General features: G+C 44.7%; 1 protein-coding gene across 4 annotated transcripts; it reads left to right on the top strand.

The window, feature by feature from the left end:
- Positions 1–465: 465 nt before the first annotated feature.
- LOC115540233 (zinc finger protein 638) lies at positions 466–21984 on the top strand. 4 transcript variants are annotated; one of them, XM_030351353.1, is made up of 25 exons: positions 466–614; positions 1786–3535; positions 5902–5963; positions 6865–6894; positions 6998–7173; positions 7711–7824; positions 8090–8238; positions 10074–10286; positions 10560–10658; positions 10853–10890; positions 10976–11019; positions 11550–11578; positions 11799–11918; positions 14851–14982; positions 15543–15590; positions 15761–15931; positions 16286–16435; positions 16595–17218; positions 18380–18862; positions 19184–19390; positions 19504–19762; positions 20161–20433; positions 20970–21074; positions 21440–21561; positions 21705–21984. In XM_030351353.1, the coding sequence occupies exons 2-25, from the start codon at positions 2162–2164 to the stop codon at positions 21759–21761; spliced, it is 5079 nt and encodes a 1692-aa protein (XP_030207213.1). In that variant the 5' UTR covers positions 466–614; positions 1786–2161; the 3' UTR covers positions 21762–21984. The 4 variants fall into 4 exon arrangements, with proteins under 4 accessions (XP_030207213.1, XP_030207212.1, XP_030207210.1 ...); XM_030351352.1 differs by having other exon boundaries at positions 8090–8250; positions 11802–11918; XM_030351350.1 differs by having other exon boundaries at positions 467–614; positions 8090–8250.
- Positions 21985–22301: the final 317 nt, after the last annotated feature.

The raw sequence follows: 22301 nt of genomic DNA, 5'->3' as shown, positions 1-22301 counted from the left end.
ACCATCTGACCAAAGATCTTTTATTACTGTCTTTCTCAATGCATATATATATATATATATATATATATATATATATATATATATATATATACATTTATATATGATATTAAATGCTATATATATATATATATATATATATATATATATATATATACACATTTATATATGATATTAAATGCTACATATATATATATACACATTTATATATGATATTAAATGCTACATATATATATATATATATATATATATATATATATATATATATATATATATATATATATATATATATATATATATATATATATATATATATATATATATATATATATATATATAGCATTTAATATCATATATAATAATTCATATTATCCCTTATTCATCTATTTGAATAAGGCCATTTCAGGTCATAGGGTAGGCTTAGGCCAGTGAAGAACGAATACTCGGTCTCGTTTATCTCTTAGCGTGGTCTGTGTTTCCGGCGCTCCAACTCGACTCATCAGCCTTGAATCGCCGTCGCCAGACTCAACAGGACCGCCGCCTGCTTGCAGGCCTTCTGAGGGGAACCTTATTTCGTGATGATAATAAAGAGACCCGTCGAAGATACTAGATGAAAGGTAGTTTTCTGAAACCCTAAAATGGACCAAACGTTGACATTAAGTAGATTATGTGTATGTTGTGTCCGCGCAACGCCCCGTGACAGTAAAATGGCGTACTCTGAAACGAGCTAGCTGCTATGCTAGCATCATATATAATGTTGCTTGCACAGACCGCCTCTGTGTTTACAGCAGACGTTTGAACGGGTCGATTCAGATGTTTAGCTAGTGTGTTTCAATATGCCAGTTCGAAACACCAGCAGCAGGTTAGCTACACGCAGGCCTGATGGGTTATAACCGAGATGCCCATTCAAGGGTTTTAATTTGTAAATATCTCGACTGTAGCTTAACTCAAACACCAAGTGTGTAACCGCAGCATGCCTCTATCTTCACTTCACCCTATCTCTCATGTTGTCATGAGTAGCATTCTCTAACAACCTCAACCCTTTTGCATGACAAACCTCTCTCCGGGCTAACCTTTTCAATACGTTTCCATCTGGTACAGAAGCATTAAAAGGCAATATTCGGGATAATTATTTCAATGAATTTGACATTGTTTATTGTTTTATGTATACGTCTTCCTAGCGCTCGTAGTTCTGCATGCTGCTTTCTAAGATTATCAACCCAGTTCTCCATATGTTGAGCCAACCACATAATTTGTTTCAATTGTGTGGCCTTTCCTTTCTGGAATTTATTCAAGTTTACCAGCAGTTATACAGGCTGATTGGCTGTCGACAAAACCAAAAGATTATTATTTTTAGCTCTGAATCTGTTCGATGGATGGTGAGTGGGAGGTTTGGTTCCATCTTGATGCGTGTGTTAAACTTTACATGATATGCATTTAATGATGATTTGCATTTAAATCATTGAATTCTATTTAACAAGTTGCGTGGTTGATTAGAAATTATTTGGGCTTTTTGCTGGTAATCTAACAAGTTTGTGCCTTGGAAGCATAGCATTTAAAGCAAAACCAAACTTGGCTGAGGGGAATTGTAAATGCTTCTCAGTGATTCACAAGTGTTGCATAACATACCTTTGCTTTCCCCATCTTGAAAGAAAAATGTGTTGGACATCAGACTTCTGGAACATCATCCTAAATCTTTGTCTGGAAAAAGGAGCGACGCCTAGAAGTATTTTGTAATGTAAATAGGTTTTCTCCTATAACATTCTATTTCTGCTCTCCACCTCCCAGCCTTGCCGTGCTCACAGACAGTCGTTCGGAGTTCGTTCCTTCCCTCCGGTCGTTCCGGAGTGGAAACGTTGGTGCTCACAGCATAAACAGACGGACCCATTTACTTTATGGACCTGTTGCCAGTGCTGCCTTGGTCACAGCCCTCCGATTGGCTCAAATAGAGGCTCAGGCCCAAATTACTTTGAATCAGCTCAAGGTTCTTGCGACAATAACATCTGCCAACCAGTGTCATCACGGCAACAAGTTATCAACACAACCGCCTCACCCAGCCCTCCTTAATCGTATAATTAATATACCACAACTGTCTGGTGTCGGGCTAAACGCATCATCCGGAAACACAAACTACACAAACCCTCTGCAGTATCAGTCAAGAGCCATGTATCACCATCAGTCCCAGCAACAAGGGCCGCCGCAAGCTTTTACTAACAGACCAACACGCCCGTCTCAACAACAACCCGTTCAGCAGCAGCAGGGTCGCTCGGCCACTGATATTCTGTCCCAGGTGTTGGGTTTTCAGTTTCCTCCTCCGACACAGCTGCCCGATGAGCTGGAGTCAGCCCTAGCCATCAGGGGCTCAAGGGACATGGACCACCGTCTCATGGACCATATGAACCAACCAAACCCACACCAAAACCAGGGTTCATCTGAGCCCAGTGGCTACACCAACAGCCCAGTGGGGTTCCCCCCTGATAATCAGCCAGGCCACCCGCAAGCGGTGGACTGGTCAAGATACCCACCACCCAGTAAACTGTTTTCCGGTTCGTCAACTGCTTCCACCCACCAAGCTCAGAGACACCAGCTTCCTGGTGCACAGCAGCAGCAGAGACACCAGCTCCCTGGGGGGCAGCAGCCCCAGAACATGCAGAGCTGGAGTGCCTCTGGTTCTCCCTCTCCTCAGGCACCAGGCTCTCAGAGTGGAGGCAATGGTGGCAGAGGTGGAAGTGGTGGTCTGGACATGCAGGGGTTATACACCCCAGAGAGTGCAGGAAGCATCCTGGCTAGCTTTGGACTGTCCAATGAGGACCTTGAGGTGCTGAGTCACTATCCCGATGATCAGCTGACCCCGGACACTTTACCATTCATTCTCCGGGACATCCAAATCAACAAGTCACGCAGCACTCAAGGCATGCCGCCGCCAGCCTCCCGCTCCTCGCCCGTGAGGATGGGACACTCAGCATCCGCCAGCGTCTCCAGCCTCCTCAGGGTGACCCAGACAGCGGGCCAGGTCATTGACTATGGCCATGCGAGTCGTGCGACTGAAGAGGGCGGTGGCAGAGAAACCTTCAAGCGTGAGCAGTTGTCCAACGAGAGAACTGTGAAGATGGTTTACTCGGCGCCACCACCGCCGCAGCCCGCCACGACCAAACACAAATCAGAAACGCATGAGCGGCGTCACGTGCGTTTGGAACCTGCAGCTGAGTCAAACAAGCACGGAGATCTGGACTACCGACGTCCAAGCAGCGAGAACCGCAAGGCCAAAAGGTCCCCCGCGAGAGAGTTTGCATCCAAATATCTCCGTCCGGATCGTGATTACCGGCGGGACGGAGCCGAACCGAGGCCGACGTCTGAAACCATCAGCGAGAAGTTGTCGTCCAGACAACCCTCCTCCTCTGCATCCTCGTCCAAACCACAGAGCAGCAGCACCAAGAGATTACCGGCTCCCACCATGATATGTGATTTCTCAGCAGAGCCACCAAAGGTCTATCCTCATACCTGTTCCCTGTGCAACGCACAGTGTGATCGGGCCGAGGTAAGTGCCACCATGACATCATCTCAATGTCCACCTGGGCTCTGTAGGGGCCGGTTGATTATTTTGACTATGAAGGCTTTTTTTCCCAAAAGCACCAAATATAATAATTTATTTGTTCTTCTTTAATCCAATGGTATGGTTTTTTATCTAAAGTTCACCAGTATAGTATATGGCCAGACATAACTTCCCATTTGCATCACTGGCAAGGCTTTTTTTGTAGATGATCAAATTGATGATGCACTTTCGCCACCACCATCATTGTGGCAGGAGTTGTGTTGTTACTCCGCTAACGGAGCTATTGGAATTGAATTCTTATGTAACGGGTACTGCTTCAGTGATCAAAAGGTCCTTAAAAAGCACCAATGTTTTTGTCTTTTGTACATCGATATTTCCCCCTCAATATTTTCTTTCAACAACAGCCTTTTTTTTTCACTTGGAATTTTATTCCTCCTATACAAAGAGAGAATCTGTCTTTTCCCAGGGACTGAGCATTTGATGTTTTAAGATCAAGGTCAGTCAATTGGTCCAATTAACCCACCCAGGTGGAATCCTCGTCTATTTGTGGCACCGTGGGGCTTAAAATAACGCGGCTATTTAAAATGTTGCTGATGTTTATGTTCTTGTCTCTTTGGAAAGCAAACCTCTAGTTTTTACAGCTCCTGGTTTATTACTTTAGATGAGTTTTGTGGTTTTGGCTTAAAGACTATTTCAATTACAAAAGATGCCCCCGAATGCTTCATGCAGGGAACAAAGGAAAAGTTTTCTTGGTAATTCAAAGGCGCTATAGATAAACCAGGCCCTATGCCTTAAGATGCATTGTGTAATGGTTTGGCCAACCTCCACAAAATAGCGGGCAGCATATAAACAGAAGGTTTTGGTAGCCAACCCTATTGTGAGAGCTGAGATGATACGCCCTCTGGGCAGCACAGCCTCTTCCCCTCAAGTTGGGCTGCGGGGCGGGCTCCACGCTTGAGTGCCAGCAATCGCCTCTTGAGGTATAAAGTAGTATTCTGAGACAGTTACGGCCTACTTTAGATGGGCTTACTCAAAGGTAGTGTTGGAATTCATTTTAAATGACTTTTTTTTTTTTTTACATCTAACCTGACGGCTATCAGTAATTAAAATACTCTGAAACAATTGTTCCAGTAACTGGCTGTTGCAGGCCTTTTAAAAACCCATCCAATCATTTCATTCTCCCCGACTGGAATGATTGAATGGCTTAGCTGTCTGTTTCCCTACCTCACCGCTGACCTAGGCCCAACTGGCCTGTGCCCTCATTGCACAAGGCGTCTAGCGCAAGGCTAGGCAGACCTATTGCTAGGTTAGCTACAAAATCTATCTTACTCAAGCTGGCTTCTCCAAATTGCTTGCATACCTATGACAACAATTGCGAGTTTATCTTCAGCTTGCTTTGCTTGCTATAGATTTGCTTATGTAGTCAACACAAATGACAATATCATAGGTAAGCAGTATCTACATAATGAAGAGAAATGGAGGCAAATGTGACCTATATCCAAGATATGTATGATGTTTAGGAAAGTCATGAACACTGAATCATCATGACCACTGAAATAATTCGCTATATTGTCTGTTTGCGAGTACACTGCCATATTTCCTGGTCATTGGTAATTTGAGAATGTGTATATGGCTATGATATGAGGTTGACACAAACAACTGGTTACACCTGTTTCAACATCAATACATACTTTCACACCTGGCTATGGATTTAAATCATTCTGAATATTAAAGTCGTGCGTCTTTTATTTGATACATGTTGCTGTATTTGAAATATCAGGCGATGCAGTAAAATAGTCACACCTCTTCTTAAAGATTTTTTTAATTATTTTTTTTTTTTACTGCCACAGTTGTATATTCCCCAGAGTCATGTGGTCAGCGATCTACAACATACAAATCCTATTGATTTCATCCAGTCTCCCTAATTTTCATGTTTTCCAAGCATAGAAACTATTTCTAACTGCTCCTTTAAACCAACGTACATGGCAAACTTCAAGATGTTCGGAAGATTGCCTTTCTGTGTAACATAATAGGCTTTTGTTGTGCTGGAAGCAGTTGTATAGCCATAATATTGTATATCCATAAGAAGCACAATTCAGACTGGAAGCACTGTACTGCACTTTACATGAATGGCATTCTGTTTCTGGTATGAGGTAAATCGGGACCAAATCTTCAAGGAATAAAGTAAAAAAATGTAATTGAATGTCACGCGATTGAGATATCATGTGATGCAAGCTACCTCTCCTGGGAAGAATGCATTTTTGTTAGGTATGGCAGTATGGCCATCTCTTCTCTTGGTTGGGGTTTATATCTTTGTGTCCTAACAGTATTGTGCTCTCTCTTCACTGCAGGATTGGACAGACCATGTCAATACAGTGAACCACACCGCCGCCTGTAGAGACCTTCGCAACAAGTGAGGTTTTTTCTATGTCCGCATCAGGCTGTAAACTGAATGTCCTTGGCAAAGAAAAATCTGGAACTCGAAACAGAAATGTTGTTTTGGCATTTGTTTGCTGATGGTCTTTGCGTTTGCCAGCCACTGAGACTTTCAGATTGTCTTTGGGTACTCTATCTGTAAAATGGGATGTTATTAGTTTGGTTGCAAAGCAAGCAACACTATTGTTATTCAGTCTTGATCTTTTATAATAAGGTTGCTAAGCAAGCAACACTTTCTATTCTCTGTCGGAACCTTTTTAGTATTCTTCCGCCTCATTTTCAAGTATCTCCTCATACAGTTTTTGAGGGATCAACACCAAACCACTACCAAAACGTCTGGCAAATATCAGTGCAGTTTCCGTCTGCTTTTACAGACCAACCATTGTACTCATTTTTATTATCAATAATAATAATAAAGAATATAGAAAGTGATTGAGCAGAAATCAACCAAATGTGTTCCATATTTAAACTAGAGTTAGGCAGGAATCCATGAAATGAAAGACCACTTTGAATGCAGGGGCAGCTCCAACCCACGCTGAGCCGCCATTATGCCGTTATCACATGGCTGCTTCCACGGGACTTCAGTGCTCCAGACATTTGCGATCAATAGCTATTTGGAAAAAAGTACATTTGAAAGGACATTGGTTTTTGTCATCTTTTTTTCCTATTGCATTTTTTAAATGTTTCAATTTGTTAGAACGGATGTTGACAAGGTTTAATTTAGTTAGGTGCACATTTATTTCAGTTTGCGGCAGTTGCTGCATTTACAGAAGCTGTAACAACTAGCCACTTACAGTTCTTGTTGTCAATTTAAATCTGATCTTATATTTCCTTACCAGCTTAACTCCACCTTGTCTAACGGGTGTGTTTATCTCTAGGTACCCTGATTTGAAACCTGAAAGACCACGGTCAGTTCCCCTATGTTTTTAGTATTTTAAAAGGACATGTTTTGTTTTATCTTTGTCTTTTCACCTTGTCTACTGTAATCCTTGATCCATGATATGGTTTCAGGAAGGACCACGATGGAAGTCGGAGCCCATGGCCGGCCAGAGGCCACACCAGCTCCCGCTCCCTCTCCTGGTCCCCCAGCCCATCCCCCAGTAAACACAGACCGGGGCCCCTTCGCCACCGTCCCCACGCCAAGCCCTACCCTGCCCCCCGCCCCCACAGCCATCAGCGCCACTCAGGTAGGAAAGCACCTGTTGTAAAGACACACACACACACACACACACACACACACACACACACACACACACACACACACACACACACACACACACACACACACACACACACACACACACACACACCCACCCAGCAGTGCATGGCAATACATTTGACCTTTCAGATTCTTCATTTTTAGCAATTCTTCACGGTTTTCATTCAGCTGTCACTTTATTTGTTTCCAACCATTTACATTTTCTTAAATGGTGTGCATGTTTACATTGTTTACTACATTTAGACTTTTGAACTTTTGTTCAAATTCTTCACTTGATTCAAGCCATTTAACGTTTCTTTATCTCTTAATCAATGTGGGTTTATTAAAAAATATTTTCAACCTCACTTTGTACTACAGCACTGACCGCATTTACTGCAGGAAATGCATTTTCTAGTTTGATATAAATTGCCATATTATCAGAAGGTTTTAATATGTGCATAGGGACTTTTGAATCCACTTGAATGAACAGCCCTTTCTGATCCCTGTCCCGCGTCTGCTCTCCAAGGTGATAACTTCCATTACGACCACCACCACCGCCGCCGCTCCCAGTCCAACAGCCCCAGCCCGGGCCACCATGCGGGGGGCAACCGGCCGGACAGGAGGTCCTCCGGGTCCCCAGGTACAGAGTCTCATGCTCTATGAGCCCAAAGCTCACAACTAGCACTGTTGGTGTCGCCGGGCTGGGGGCTGTTGTGCTCTTATCATCCCTGCTGCCTGTCATGAAGGGGTTCAGTCGTCGACCCTATGTATCCTTATATTGAAAGTGTTTCCTGGTTTGTGCCTTGCTCTACCGGTGCTGCTCCCCGGCAGCCTCTCCATCATCGTCTTGGGGACAGCGAGTGCAAATCGGTTTTTTTTCTGATTAAGCCGACGTGTATCCACAGGAAGCTCGTCTCGCCATGGTCTGAAGCGCACGTACGCCGACCCGCGCTCCAAGCAGGGCTTGCGCTCCAAGGCTGCAGCCCCACGGGGCATCGCCCACGGGCCGGGGAAGACGGGGACCAAGCTGAAGCCCAGGCCGGTCGGGTCAAAGGTGACGGACCCGGTTAGTCTCTGTCTCCCACTCTTTGCTCTGCATTTTTGGGAACATCTCATGAGCAGATTGGTTGTGATTGGTGATGATCTAGCACTAGTAGTCTCTAGAACACACTTTGTTGAGCCACGGACACGTTGTTGAACCATAGACACGTTGTTGAACCATAGACATTAGGAAGGTGTTGGAAAGCCCTCTCATATGGGAGAACAAAACAAATACATTCTGTAATGTTTTCGTCTTGTATTTCTGAGTCCCAACACCCAGTCCAGCTGTTTTTTTTAACTAGGATTGACCATCACTTTAGTTTTGAGTATCTATCTACTTCAATTGTGATTGTTGGAATTAATTGTTGTCAGCCTCACTTGAAGGCCGCTTTGGATAAAAGTATCTGCTAAATGTAAACATTTCTTACCAATGTCTAATGTAAAGTCATCATCATGAAGTTGTCTAGAATAATGCCTGTATTGTTACAGACCGAGTGCCTGCATAGATCCATGATGCATTCGGTTTCTCTATGCTGAAGTGCACTATATTAAGGCCATACCTACAATCTAGTCACCTTACGGCGAAATTTACAGTTTTTATCTCAAAATAGGCCACTAACATGAATCGTGTAGATCCGAAAAGTTTTTTTTAGGGGGGGGACCGACCGACCAACCAACCATAGACTGTATAATAACCGACAGTATAATGAGCGAGAAACAAGTTTGCTATCTTCACAATGGAAAATCTTTGGCCAAATGACTCGCATTCCACGACCCCCAATCATAATCAAGATCAACCACAGCACGCGTTTTTTCCCCCATCGGTCCAGTCCTGGAAATGACAGTCAGTTATAGATAGATAGCATGGTTGGCATATTTTCATTAAATTTGGCCGGGTGGCGGTTTAACCAATCTAATTAAAGAATATAGACATTGTTTAAATTAAGTGACGATCCATCCCGTGTCGCGTCTCGTTGCAGCGCCTTCCTTATAGGCCACTAAGCAAACTTCTCATAGATGAGATTGCGCCTGGGTTTTTTTTTTTTAGATATTAGTTATATTTGAAAACAGCCCGTCATGAGCCGCGTTTACTTGGACACAATAAAAAATTATCATATATACGCCTCAATCGGAATACAATTCTCTGATCGGAATACAATTCCATGCGGAATAGGTGGTCCCGATTTTAGTCGATTTATAGTCCCCTATAATCAACATGTATACACTTATTCAAATTGGTTTGGGTTGGTGCGGCTACTTTTTACCTTAGAGCTGCAGTTGTTTTCAATTTGCCCGTCTGTACTTTTATGCACACTGAACTTGACTGCTGTCGAGGAATGTGGATTTTTGCCTGATTCACGTCTTTATTAACACTTGACCGGTAACTTATCAACCCCAATGTGTCCAGTTGCTAAGCGACGTCAACGTCTTTGGCAGACTATTTCTCTGCTGATCAACACTACGAATGGTAATTGTAAAAAGACACACCGTGTGAAGATATTGTTTCGTTTTGGCAAGAGGTCGTGTAGTAAGTGGGATAATGTATAGAACGTCGCCGGTCATTATCGAAAATAATAATACCCTTCAGGGCGAAGGATCGGACCGAACCGGACCCCGACGCAAATTTCGGGGCTTATTTTCCCAGTAATGACCGGCGATATTTACAACATTATCCCTTGCATATATCATACAAGTCCAGACTAAAATAACGTTTTTGCGCGAGAGACATACGAACGTGCGCTTACCACTTTTGTAAATACCATATATACAGTAAATTCGGATTGCATGATAGGAATAGATCTATTCTGATTAGAAATCTAATCTGTAGGGCTCACTCTGACTTCTCAGGCAACCAAAGGTCCCCCAGCTAAGAAGAAGAAGAGGGGGACCAACTGGCCCCCGCAGGGCTCCGGGGCTCAGGGACATCTTGTCCACCTGGCCGGCCTCCCTGTGGACGCCACCCTGCAGGAGGTGGCGGATCTGGTGGGGACATTCGGCAAGAACACCATCAACCTGTTGGCCCCTCCTGAGGAGAGGAGCAGGGCCATGTCCGAAAGAAAGGTACTGAACTGGTTGAGCTCCACTAAACCAGTAAACATGCTACACAGATAGAAAGATACTGAACTGGGTGAGCTCTCAAAGAAAACCCGTAGCCATGACAACATTGCTCCTATTCAACCAAAATCAGTTGCTTTGTTTTCTCTGAAGTCTCTGGCATATTTTTAAATGTGTTCTGCACTACTCCTCTCAATACTTGACACCATGGACGATCTATTTTTGCATCTCATCTTTCCCTCCCTCCCTCCTCTTCTCCCTACACCCACCACCATCCAGGCGTCGGTGTACATGGTGAAAGCGGAGGAGGCCCAGGCGCTGGTGGACTGCACCACCCTCAGCATCAGGCAGCAGGCGGTCACCGCCACCCTAGCCAAGGTATAGAAAGCGAGCGTGTCACAGGGACTATGACATGCCATGACTACCAACAATTGTCTAGCCTGTATTCCATGCTGTCCATATTTCTTCCTTTTGCTGGAGTTATGAATGGTTACCCTTTCATGAGACAAAATAAAGCATGGGGAGTTTTATTATCCCAGAACACAAAATATTAATTTCTTTTTCATCTTTAGAAACCCGTGGTGGCGCCAGCAGCCCCTGACCTCAAAGGGTACGTTGTGTCTACCGTTTCATCGCAACTCGCATGTTCTCTGCACTGCTGTCTGATGGTAAAGGTTAACATTCTCTCCTCACAGAAAGCCCAGCCGTGAACCCAAGAAACCTGCTGTCAGTGGCAAAGGTAAAATGTCATTGTGTTTAACTAGTGCAATGCCTGTGCATAAAGAGGTCCCTCAAGAGGAACCCACACTGGATGCTGCACCACTGTCAGTTGTAACCCTGCGTGGAAAGAGGGCCCTGGAGCTTTTGCATGCCACTTGGTCCAGAGGGGCCAATCGAAACCGCTCCACAATGAGCTTCCTCCGGTGTCCGAACAACTGCACTTCCTTTGGTCCATGTGGGGCCTGTTCTGAGCCCGTTCACTGCCTGCGTCCAACGGGCCAATTGTTGTCGTTGCCTTCTGAAGAATCGCTCATCCAGAACGACCTCCAACTCGACATAGCAAATAGGGGGTTTTCAGAATTAGGACGTTGATCTAGTTCGTTTTTTCTCTCCACATTTTAGTAAACGGCAATTGTACAGCAACCTGTTGAGGATACCAAAGGTCTATAAAGTGATGCGTGTTTTACTCAACAATCACTTTGTATTTTAAGCATTTGTGATCATACTTCTAAATAGTACATTCTAATTTATTATTTTTTGCTCCAACAGGCAAAGCTCCACAGAAGGCTTTCAAAGAGGTAGGCACTACATCATGACCATTACCTGATCAGCATTCAGTTTTAGTGGAAAATTGAGTTATTGATTCATTGTTTTATCGGCCTCTTTGTAAATTAGCCAACTCTTCCATTTTCAATTAAAGCAATTGATGCAAATGTTATGGATGGATATCCATGGTATCCTTTTGGTGCATTCACTTATAAACAAGCTTCTTTTCCCAATGTCTGGTTTCGCCTCCAGAAGGGCATGGTATTGATCCAAGGACTCCCTGACTCTGAGTGGACCAAGGCAGACCTCGTCGCCCTGGCCAAGCCCTTCGGTACCCCATCAGACGTTGTCATCGCGAGAGGCTGCCAAAAGGTGGGTGTCCTGAGAGGCTTGCTCGCCCAAAACGCTGTGGTGTGAAACATGGCGATGGCTCGCCTGACTCTGGCTTCCGCTGGGCACAGCATCTATGAATAATATCAGACAAATATATGGATGTTGCGTCCGTGCATGACTGAGGTTTGTTGAAGTTTCTGCCATTTGGTGACTGGTTCGCCAATCAGCAATGGAAACTCTCCATATTAGGAGCAGTGCGACATTGAGGGCGTTTAGATAATGTTTATAAAAACGTTTTTATATAAGAAATGAATTGTGAAATTGTTGTTAAAATTCTTAAATGTTTTTATCAATACATTTGCCAACCAGGACCTCTCAAAATGCTCAACACGAGGATGAACTTGGTGATGAGGTCCTAACCGAACGGCCCAAAAATAAATTGTCTCTGTCCAGGGGCGGAGCTACTGGGGGCCAAGGGGGGGGCCTCCCCCACTATAGAGCCTTGCCTCCCCAACGGCCTCCCTACCTTTTGTGTCCTTAAAAAAACTGTCCTCAAGCCTCTCAAAGCAATGAAACAAACAATAAGTGAACCATCGTTGTATAATTGTAGATAATCTTAAACCCTGCCCCATTCACTGCTGCAACACAGCCCAGCAAAGAGTGAAACGACTCGCCTGTCCTGTTTATCAAAAAGCAGGGATGCCCAGTACCGGTCGATCGTAAAGGTAGTGCAGGTATATTGCGCGACATTACGAAAAAAAATAAAAAAAATGTAACAAAAATTATCATCCCTATGACATGACACCACTTGATTGACGAAAATTGACTGTCAGACTTTGACAAACAGTTTCAAGACTGCTTTGCTTCAGCCGATGCTATATATATGTGCTATCCATTTACGGAAAGTGTTGAGGTTGATTTTACTCGAATCAAAATTGCAGCACTGTTTCACCTTAACATGTCTGCAGTGCAGGAGGATTTTGATAGTACAAGCTGATATTGAGCTGAAGTCCAGGGCAATATGCTACCACATTGACTGTATTATTTGGCTCGACCTATTTATGATGTCAGCCTTTTCCCACATAAAGATTATTAAGGGCAAAACCATTCCACCATAACTGATGGTCATTTGGAAGCTTGAGACTAGCTATAAGCAGCTACTGTACGGACTAGGGCTGGGCGATATGACCAAAATATCATATCCCGATATAGGTCATTCATATCCCGATAACGATATATATCAAGATATAGCACATTTTCTGTAAATTCACTGAATAAATAAATATTTTCCGCACTATAAGGCGCACTGGAGTATAATCCGCAGCAGCTAAATTGAATGATGTGTACAAATATAAGCCGCACTGGACTATAAACCACAGGTGTTTTAATGTTTAATTACCATTAGGGCTGGCCCGAATGCCATTTTTCAGGCTTCGAATACTCATTGGTTTTTCCAAGGGAATATTCGAATACTCGTTTCAGGAAAAAAACCATCAAAAACAACATAAATAATCCCTACGTTCTCCCTGGAACCGATTTTGACAGTATCTGCATATTTTGTTGAAGATTTAATAGCTTAAGTAGGTTGAAGTTCCTTAGTTTTTCCCCGTGAAAGCGAACAGCTGTTGTTCCGTTCCAAATCAGCTGTCCTCTGCCGCACCATTATATAAGCCGCAGAATTGAAAAATGGGGAAAAAGGCGCGTCTTATAGTCCGAAAATTACGGTAGTTTATATAAAATGACCACATGGAAAGGCCTATTTCGTAGCCCGTCTTTTAGGTACGAGCTCACTTTGTCTTGGCTGGTAGTGGGAGTCCTTCTCCTATTCAGAATTGTCACGTTCACTCTCCTCCATGATTGTTTGTGTTGCGTTCATGTGTGTGGAAGAATGTAAAGCGTCGTCCAGATGACGTAAAATATTAACGTAAAGAGTGAGATTTGCGACAAGACGATATAAACGATAGAGGATAATATGAAACGATAGACATTTTTATATCATCCCACGATATATATCGTCATATCGCCCAGCCCTAGTACGGACCATGCAACCCTTGCTGACTCCAGTCGGTGCAAGTCATCAGAGTATGTACTCAGTAGAGATAAATAAAATGTTAAGCATTTTTGTATCTATTTAGATCATTTTGACCTGGTCATTTTGAATGTAACTCCAAGAAGAAAAAGTGTGGGCACCCCTGAAAATAATGTCAGTGTCCCCTGGTAAAGTTTAAATCAACCAATTCAACATAAAATTAATTTCTTTATTAATTGAATGCATGCTAAAGGCGATTGAGCATCAGCAATAACAGCACGTCCATTATTAGCCAAAAGTGAAACGCTCGCTCATGGTGTGTAGAACCATTTTGCTTCTACACAACCCCCTTATTTGTTTTTTTTGTTCCCCTTCAAAGAACTCCAGCATTTTTTTGCCACCCCATGTTAAATTCTAGATCTGCAACTGGCTCTGTCACAGAATAGTTCCCTCCCGTTTCTTCCCTTTGACAAAGTATGCAACGGTTCATTTTGCCACCAAATGCCGCACGCCACATCAAGGCCATTAGAGGAACTACAAGCTAGTGTGATGTTCCCCTAGACTGGGTAGCCCCGCCCATTCTCCCGGCGATTTGAGTTCGCCCTTTACAAGGGTCTGGAGAAGAGCAATACATTTCTTTCTGCCGATACATTTTTGCGGGAGCCAATCACCAAGCTGGCTGTTCCCCTTGGCGCGCTATGGGCACTGAAGACAGGGAAGCGACGGCAAGCAGCCAATCGCGTACAGAGTCAGTTGAACTAGGCCCGTTGATCAAGCCTCTTGTGCTGAAGGAAATGACGGCAGCTTCCCCAGACCAACGTGCAATATATGATTGAGCTTGGTCTGGTGATAGCCAGACTAATGTTCCTCATGAGCCTCCGAACAGACGGTGATGGATGGCGCTTGCTATAACCGTGGAGCCCTTGTGTGTGGTTGTGCCAGGCGCTGCTGTGGCTGCCGGATGTGGCCTCCGCAGAAGAGATGGTGAAGGTTCACACCGTGACCCCGGTCCAGATGGAGGGATCTCGGCTGGAGATGGTCAGCCTCAGGCTGCCCTGTACCCTCAAAACCCCTGTAAGTGTTTTCCTCCCTGCTCTTGGTCCTGCCTCTGCCCCCTCTAGTGTACCCTCCTCCTCTCTCGTGTCCTCCTCTTTCCGAATCCTCTTTCAATCATCAATCTTTGGCATTCGATTTTGTTTCTTAAAGTTCAGTCAAGCTAAGTGTATTTGCGGTTGAAGGACATCAGAGTAAGGGGCATTGAGACTAGGAGGCTGTACTTGACTCGACTATATCAGTCAAACAGAATACAAACCACCCCCAGTCGCCCCCAGAGGTTTGCTTTACAAGCTAATCTGCTGTCTTAAATACAAGGCTAGCGTTATGTTGATGGGAAGAAAACATTTCTGGCTAAACGTTGTGTTTAACACTCTTAACCACATTGTTGTAGTGGAGACCTTGCATTTTACATCTGCACTCCATTATAACTTACCTACTGCACCTTTGAACTTACCACAATATTCTATCGAGATCATGTAATGCTACATGATAGTACTTTGTTAATAAAATATTTTTGTTCTATAAATGTTTTTCCCACCAAACTGAGCGATTTTAATCACATTCTTAACGTTGTACAGGTGGCCTTGTACAATCTGTTGAAGAAGAGGTCACCAGAGAACACAGAGGTGAGTTTGAATCCCTGTCCTCACATATTCCTGTGTTCCATTTGTGTGAGTCTCGAAGCCTAGAAAGTGTGTACAGGATGATGGTGTGGAGTAGAGATTTAGTGCAGATGCTAGTGCGTTCGGTTTTCTGCTTGACACCAACATCTTGTCCTTGATCCCTTCTCTACAAGGAGGATGATGCGGTGCCTGGTTCCCTTGGGGAGGCGCCCTGCCCCACGGGATGGAAGAATGTGCTGGTGATCACCAATGTACCAAACACGCCCTCGGGCCCCGATGAGGTTATCCAACTGGTCCGGCGACTTGGAACGTTACGGAACTTTCTAGTGCTTGAGAACCGCATGGTAAGACACTATTATTGTATACCTCTCTTAATTTATAATAACTTAACCGGGGAGTAGGTAGGACTTGTAGTTGTGCAAAGGTGCCAAAGAGTGATTGATAGGCTTGATCGATTCCCTGAACCAATCAGTGAAGAGATGTCCTGGCTGGTTATAAACACCCTTAAGGGGTCTAAAATCAAAACAGTCTCATACAGAGGCAGGAAATGTGAACACAAACTGATATTCTTGCAACCAAATAATAGCTCTTAAACTTTATCCACAGTAGTTTTAACATTTGATTAATTACCTGAGGCATTTCGTTGTTATGTTTGTTAATATTTTCCAACTCTCCTCCCCAAACATCTTAAATGCCAGACCATCTGCGAGATGGAGACGCCACAGATGGCGTTTTATATTTTCAGACGCTTCCAGAGGTTCCCTGGCGTCGCCCAGAACAAGGTCCTGTTGTTTACCCGCGAGGCCGACCCCAAACTGAAGACCTCCGCCGATCTCCATGTGACCAAGGTACGTCTGTCAGACATTAAGTAGTCTAGCTGTGGTTCTGCAGTTCTTATGGTTTGACTTGCCCCTATCCCTAAGTGAGATTGAGACTTTGTCTGTGCACAAAGCCAACCTTTCTATTCCAATCGGACCTGTCTGATGTTTTGTTATGCATCTCAAAAGTCTTCGCCTGCCAACGGTGACAAGAGCCAAAAGAAGCCAGCAGCTGTCAGGGAAAACGCGGACAGAAAAGCAGAGACCAAGACGGGCAAAGCTGAGGGCAAGGGTCAAGTACCAGAGCCTGCATGCACCCAGGACCGTCAACCCAAGACAGAGCAAATCAAGGCTGCAGAGGAACCGATGACTGCAGAGGAACCGATGACTGCAGTTGAACCGATGACTGCAGTGGAACCTCAGGCTGCAGTGGAACCTCAGGCTGCAGTGGAACCTCAGGCTGCAGTGGAACCTCAGGCTGCAGTGGAACCTCAGGCTGCAGTGGAACCTCAGGCTGCAGTGGAACCTCAGGCTGCAGTGGAACCTCAGGCTGCAGTGGAACCTCGGGCTGCAGATGAACCTCAAGCTGCAGTGGAACCGAAGACTGCAGTGGAACTCCAGGGTTCAGTGGAACAGAAGACTGCAGTAGAACCAATCGCTGCAGTGGAGAAGCAGGATGCATTGGAACCAAACGCTGCAGTTGAGAAGCAGGATACATTGGAACCACAGGGGTCGGTGGTTCCTCCCCTTGGAAAGAAGACCAAGACACCTCACACTGATGCTGCAGAGGGCGTGACTCCTGAACTGCCCAAGGTACTTCAATCATTCCTAAAAAGGCCATGTCTGAAGAAGTCACTCGGGCTTTTCCTATAAAGATAAAATGGTACTTCCAACTAGGCCAGTCACAATAACAAATTTTTCTGGGCGATTAATTGCCCCAGAAATTATTGCGATAAGCGATAATATTGCAGTTTTTCAACTAATATAATGATAATGGCATAATAATGAAAGTATACCCTTTCGAAGATCAATAAACTTTTATTTTTAAAGAACACTGGAACTGGACGTCTGGAAGACATTTAAAATATCCAGAATAAATTAACAAAACAACCAAAAACAATAAATAAAATGGACTGTCTATTTTAACAAAAAACGCTCTTGAATAAAAACCAAACACAACCAAAAACAACGAATAAAATTGACACACTAAATAAAAAGGATGTAAACACGATTGCGCTTCAAAAAATAATAAACACGTGTAACGCAAGGGCTCTGCCTCCCACACAGACCATGCAACAAGTGACTCACACGTGACGAGGGGGTTTACTCGTTGTGCCCTGTAATTATGAGCCCAAGCCCGATTTCAACCCGACATTTGTTACCTTAGGCCTACCCTGCTAAATATATATAATGTATATATAATGTATAGAACGCCGGTCATTATCGGGAAAATAAGCCCTGAACAGGGCGAACAGGCGACCGACGCGCAGCGGAGGTGTCTTGCTTCGCCCTGAAGGGGCTTATTTTCGATAATGACCGGCGACGTTCTATACATAATCCCGCTTATTACACGGCTACTTGCCAAAACGAAAAAATCCCTTCACATGGTGTGTCTTTTTACAATTTATTCGTTAGCAGCATTCGTAGTGTTGATCAGCAGAGAAATAGTCTAATAGTAGAACGGAGCGTTCCACGGCATTGAGAAGACCCGTGTAAAAAAGGCCTATAATATTTCTGTTTATGGCATAGATTTCTTCTCAGATTAGGCCAATAAAGCAATGATGTAAAAAAAAAAAAAGAGTGCGAATGGAAATTATTGTGGCCGGCAAAAAATTAACGCTCATTTTAATTTATCGCGCAATTAATTGATTTATTGCATATCGCGACAGGCCTACTTCCAACGCGAGTTAATCATTCTTTCTGTTTTGCTTAATGTCTTGTGTCTGCGAATCACATCTTGAACATTTCCTTCAGGTCACCCCAGCGATGGTGGAGGCACTGCTGGAGGAATGCAGGACAAGGAGCCTGAGCCGGCAGGGCCAGCTGGAGGCAGCAGTCCCCCCCTCCAACACCGCCGCCGCCAGAAAACCACAGACCCCCCAAAAGAAGAAATCTGCAGGCGGGCCGCCGGAGAAGAAGGAGCGAAGCCGAGAGGAGGGGAGAAAGAGGCAGGAGAAGGACTTGGAGAGGGAGGCCCGGCGGGACAGGGAGAGGAGAGACCGCAGAGACCGGGAGCGGGTTCGGGACTGGGAGAGAGAGGAGAGGAGGAAGAGGGACCGGGACCTGGGCTGGAGGGGGGAGGACGAAAGAGAGAGGAGGGACAGAGAGCGCTATGAGGGATCCAGAACCCAGCGGGAGGGCTCCTCCGGCTCCAAGTCCTCCGGGATATCGGAGGGCAGTCGGCTGAGCTCCAGGAGGGATGGCCCCGAGAGGAGTATGGCTGAGAAGGCAAACAAGGTGAGGAAGATACACGGCCTGCTCAGAGTCAGTGCGCTTGAGGACACCGGATATAAGTCACCACAGCAGCCTCTTCATAAACAAGTATCTTCATACATTATGCCCTCAGATAACTTTGGCATGTTATGTAGAAAGTTTTTTCATTCTTAAAGTAATGATCCCAATCACACAAGTGTGGACTTCTGTCCACACTTGTGGACAGAAGTGATGGCTCCATAATCAGTGATGTTCTGCATTGCTGTGTTCTCTTGTCCTGGCCTCATGAAACGACCACATGTTGAAGTGCAAACTTCAGTCCTCTGTTCCCTGTGTTAACCGGAGGTTGTGGACGAGGAGGAGGAGATGGACTGCTTCCCGTTTGACCTGGACAACTTTGTGACGGTGGACGAGGTGGGGGACGTGGCGGACCTCCCAGACGTCTCCTCTCTCCCCGAGCTCATGGAGGCAGACACGGGGGTCGTGGAGGAGGTCACCAGCGCTGCAGCGTCAGGAGACGCGGCTGCAACTGCCTCACAGGAGGAAACGCAGGTATGCAGCGCTTTGAGGTCACAACCACAATGAGTGAGGTTTCTTTAGGAATAACTACAAAAATTATAAGCTTCAGAAGGGATCACGATTGTTTTTTCCTGTTCTCTGCATAGGCCACAGCGTCACTCAGCGCCTTAGAGGAGGGCATGGCTGCTGGAGACCCGCCCCCGGGGCCTGACTCCCAGCCTGGGGACCCAGTGGACTCAGATCCTCAGCAGGGGGACCCGGCCTCCCAGGTCCTCCCTGATCCACTCAAAGCCCCAAGCCCCTCAGACGAGTCCCCGCCCCGGGTCCACAACCCCCCGGGCCAGAAGGTGTCCCCCTCGGAGGCAGAGGCCACAATCAAACCAGCAGGAACCACACCAGTATTGGGTACGTACTAGCTCATCTTGATTCAAGTGATGCCTTGATGTGTACTCTTCATCACCCCTAGAGTCAGTATGGTACCTTACCATCCATAAAGAATTTCATGCACTGCAGTAAGGGTCAGGTAATCGGTCCCAAATCTAAGATTCAGTTTGTTGACATGCACATTGGAAAGCCAATAATTCCAGCGTCAATCAACTATGAAAACTTAAAGGTATTGAATCTGTTTTGTGGGATTGCCTCCTTCACACCCAAAGGTTAAACCATTGCTGCTTAAATACATTATCCGGCCAACGGTAAAATTTAAATAGCTTCGTTAAAAATGTTTATGAACATGCGTAGAGGATATAAATGACCACTGTAAACATTCCACTTTTCTATTCTTGTTCCCATTGTCTCAATAGTGGAGGAGAGCAGGTCCCATTCCATTTCTGTGGTCCATTCTTTCCCAGCATGCACCATGGTCATAGCGGGCGACGACCCCAGTGTTTGGTCAAAGCCCTCCTCCCCTGGCGGCCGTTCGCCAGGAGACACCCCAGAAGAAGAAGAGAAGGTGGACCCCTGTTCGGACCCCACTCAGGTGAAGGAGGAGGTGGAGCCCATAGTTCCAGGGGAGCCAGGGGGCCAGACCGGGAGCGAGGGGGGGGAGGACGTGCTGCCCTCTGATGCAGGGGAAGGTACGTCTGATCTGCTCTAAGAGTGAACACTTTTACCCTGAGTAAGCCAATCACTGAGCGTAAGATGAACATGGGCGGATCAGTAATGTGGATTTGTACGTTGTGGGCATGTGATCACGTTAAGGATTTAAATTGACCATCTTCTAGCTTAATGGAATAATTCCCACATTATAGAATTGATGGTTAAAACACAGTAGGTGCTAAAATAGCCGTGGCAGAGCTACATTTCCGGCAAGACGGAGATGGGAATTAAAGTAAAACTGGACGATTTTTCAACCTTGAATCACTTTTTGTAATCAGACCAGTATTAAGCGAACACTGCAGCTGTAATCCGAGAGAACGTCTGAAATTTGGTCCAGGTTGAATTTCAATTTATTTTCAGGTCACTGCAAATCAGCTAGAACGTCAAATATTATGCTAACCAAAGGGCACATAGAGTGACTGGTCTGCCACATAAATAATAGATCCGTAATAGTCCCAGAATGATTATTATGTAGATTATGGAGCCATCTCTAACAGAACATATACCATTTCAGTGAAGGAGCAGGGCTCGGAGGACCTAGAGAAGAGCGATGTGGTGAGCAGGAAGAGCTCTCCTGGAGACGACGCCCTTATGCCCTTTGACCCCAGCAGTCCTGTTGGTAAGAGCCGTGGTTCTCGTCGGTATCCTCACACTGCGGCCGACCAGAGTCCGGGCGTTCAGTGGAGATCTCTATATATAAATACATGCTTTGTATTCGGTGGACGTACTGTATATACAGGTATTTAAACCGGTGGTGTTATGGCCTCACTTTGGACTGGTCCAAACCAGTTCAATGACTTCATGAGTCTTAGCAAGATGGATCAAAGCCTTACACAAAAATGAAACACTTTTTAAAGATATGTATTTTATTAGGCAATATTTTGGGCATTGTTTTACAGAATTTTGATTGGTAATTACTAGTGTTATTCGTTTTTAGAAATTTATGTAAACTGTCTAATGCCCGACTTTCTCAATGATTTTCAGGTTTGGAGTTCCTGGTTCCAAAGACCGGATTCTTCTGCAAAGTGTGCAACCGTTTCTTCACCGGAAGCCAGGAGGCACAAATCAGCCACTGCAAGACACTGAAACATTATGAAAGCCTGCAGGTGGAACATCAACATTAATTCATACAGTTAAATATGTAAAATTAATATCAATACATTATGTGAATTTATAAAACCAGTTCATGTTAGTTGAAGGGAGGGTTCAGTGCAAAGATTAACCTCCCTTTTTTTTTTCTGTCTTTCAGAAATATTTACAGCCCAAGAAGATGGAAAAATCTCCTGGCAAATCTACCACAAGCTAGGTCCGCCCAAGACGACCTGAACATCTATCATTCCTTGCCTTTTTTAAACAGTTTCTCCCTGTTGACGACTTAATGGGAGAAGAGGGTCCAGTGTTTTTCTTTTTGTAAAGTCGTCGTTCCTTTTCATTTTGAGTCGTTGATTTTCTGGTTACAATATATTAATTCATTTATTGAAAGTGGAAGTAGGTTGCTATGCCTAATAAAAGAGGATTTTATTAACTTACCTTCATGGTCATCATTTATTCAAACTTTTAAATCGTTAAGATCATTTTCATACTGCCTTATGCTTCAAATTTGCTGCATAATTGCCAAAGCAAAGGCTTCATGCACAGCCCATGTTCACTATACATCATAGGCTCCAGCTCAAGTTAACTACACATCATATGTTCCAGCCCATTTTAACTACACATCATAGGCTCCAGCCCATGTTTACTACACATAATAGGCTCCAGCCCATGTTTACTACACATCATAGGCTCCAGCCTGTTAACTACAGATCAACATCATAGGCACCAGACCGTGTTAACGATACATCATAGG

This window comes from Gadus morhua, chromosome 3, assembly GCF_902167405.1.
Source record: "Gadus morhua chromosome 3, gadMor3.0, whole genome shotgun sequence".
NCBI classification, from domain to species: domain Eukaryota; kingdom Metazoa; phylum Chordata; class Actinopteri; order Gadiformes; family Gadidae; genus Gadus; species Gadus morhua.
The sequence above is the reverse complement of the archived record's forward strand: the minus strand, read 5'-3'. Positions and strand labels throughout refer to the sequence as shown.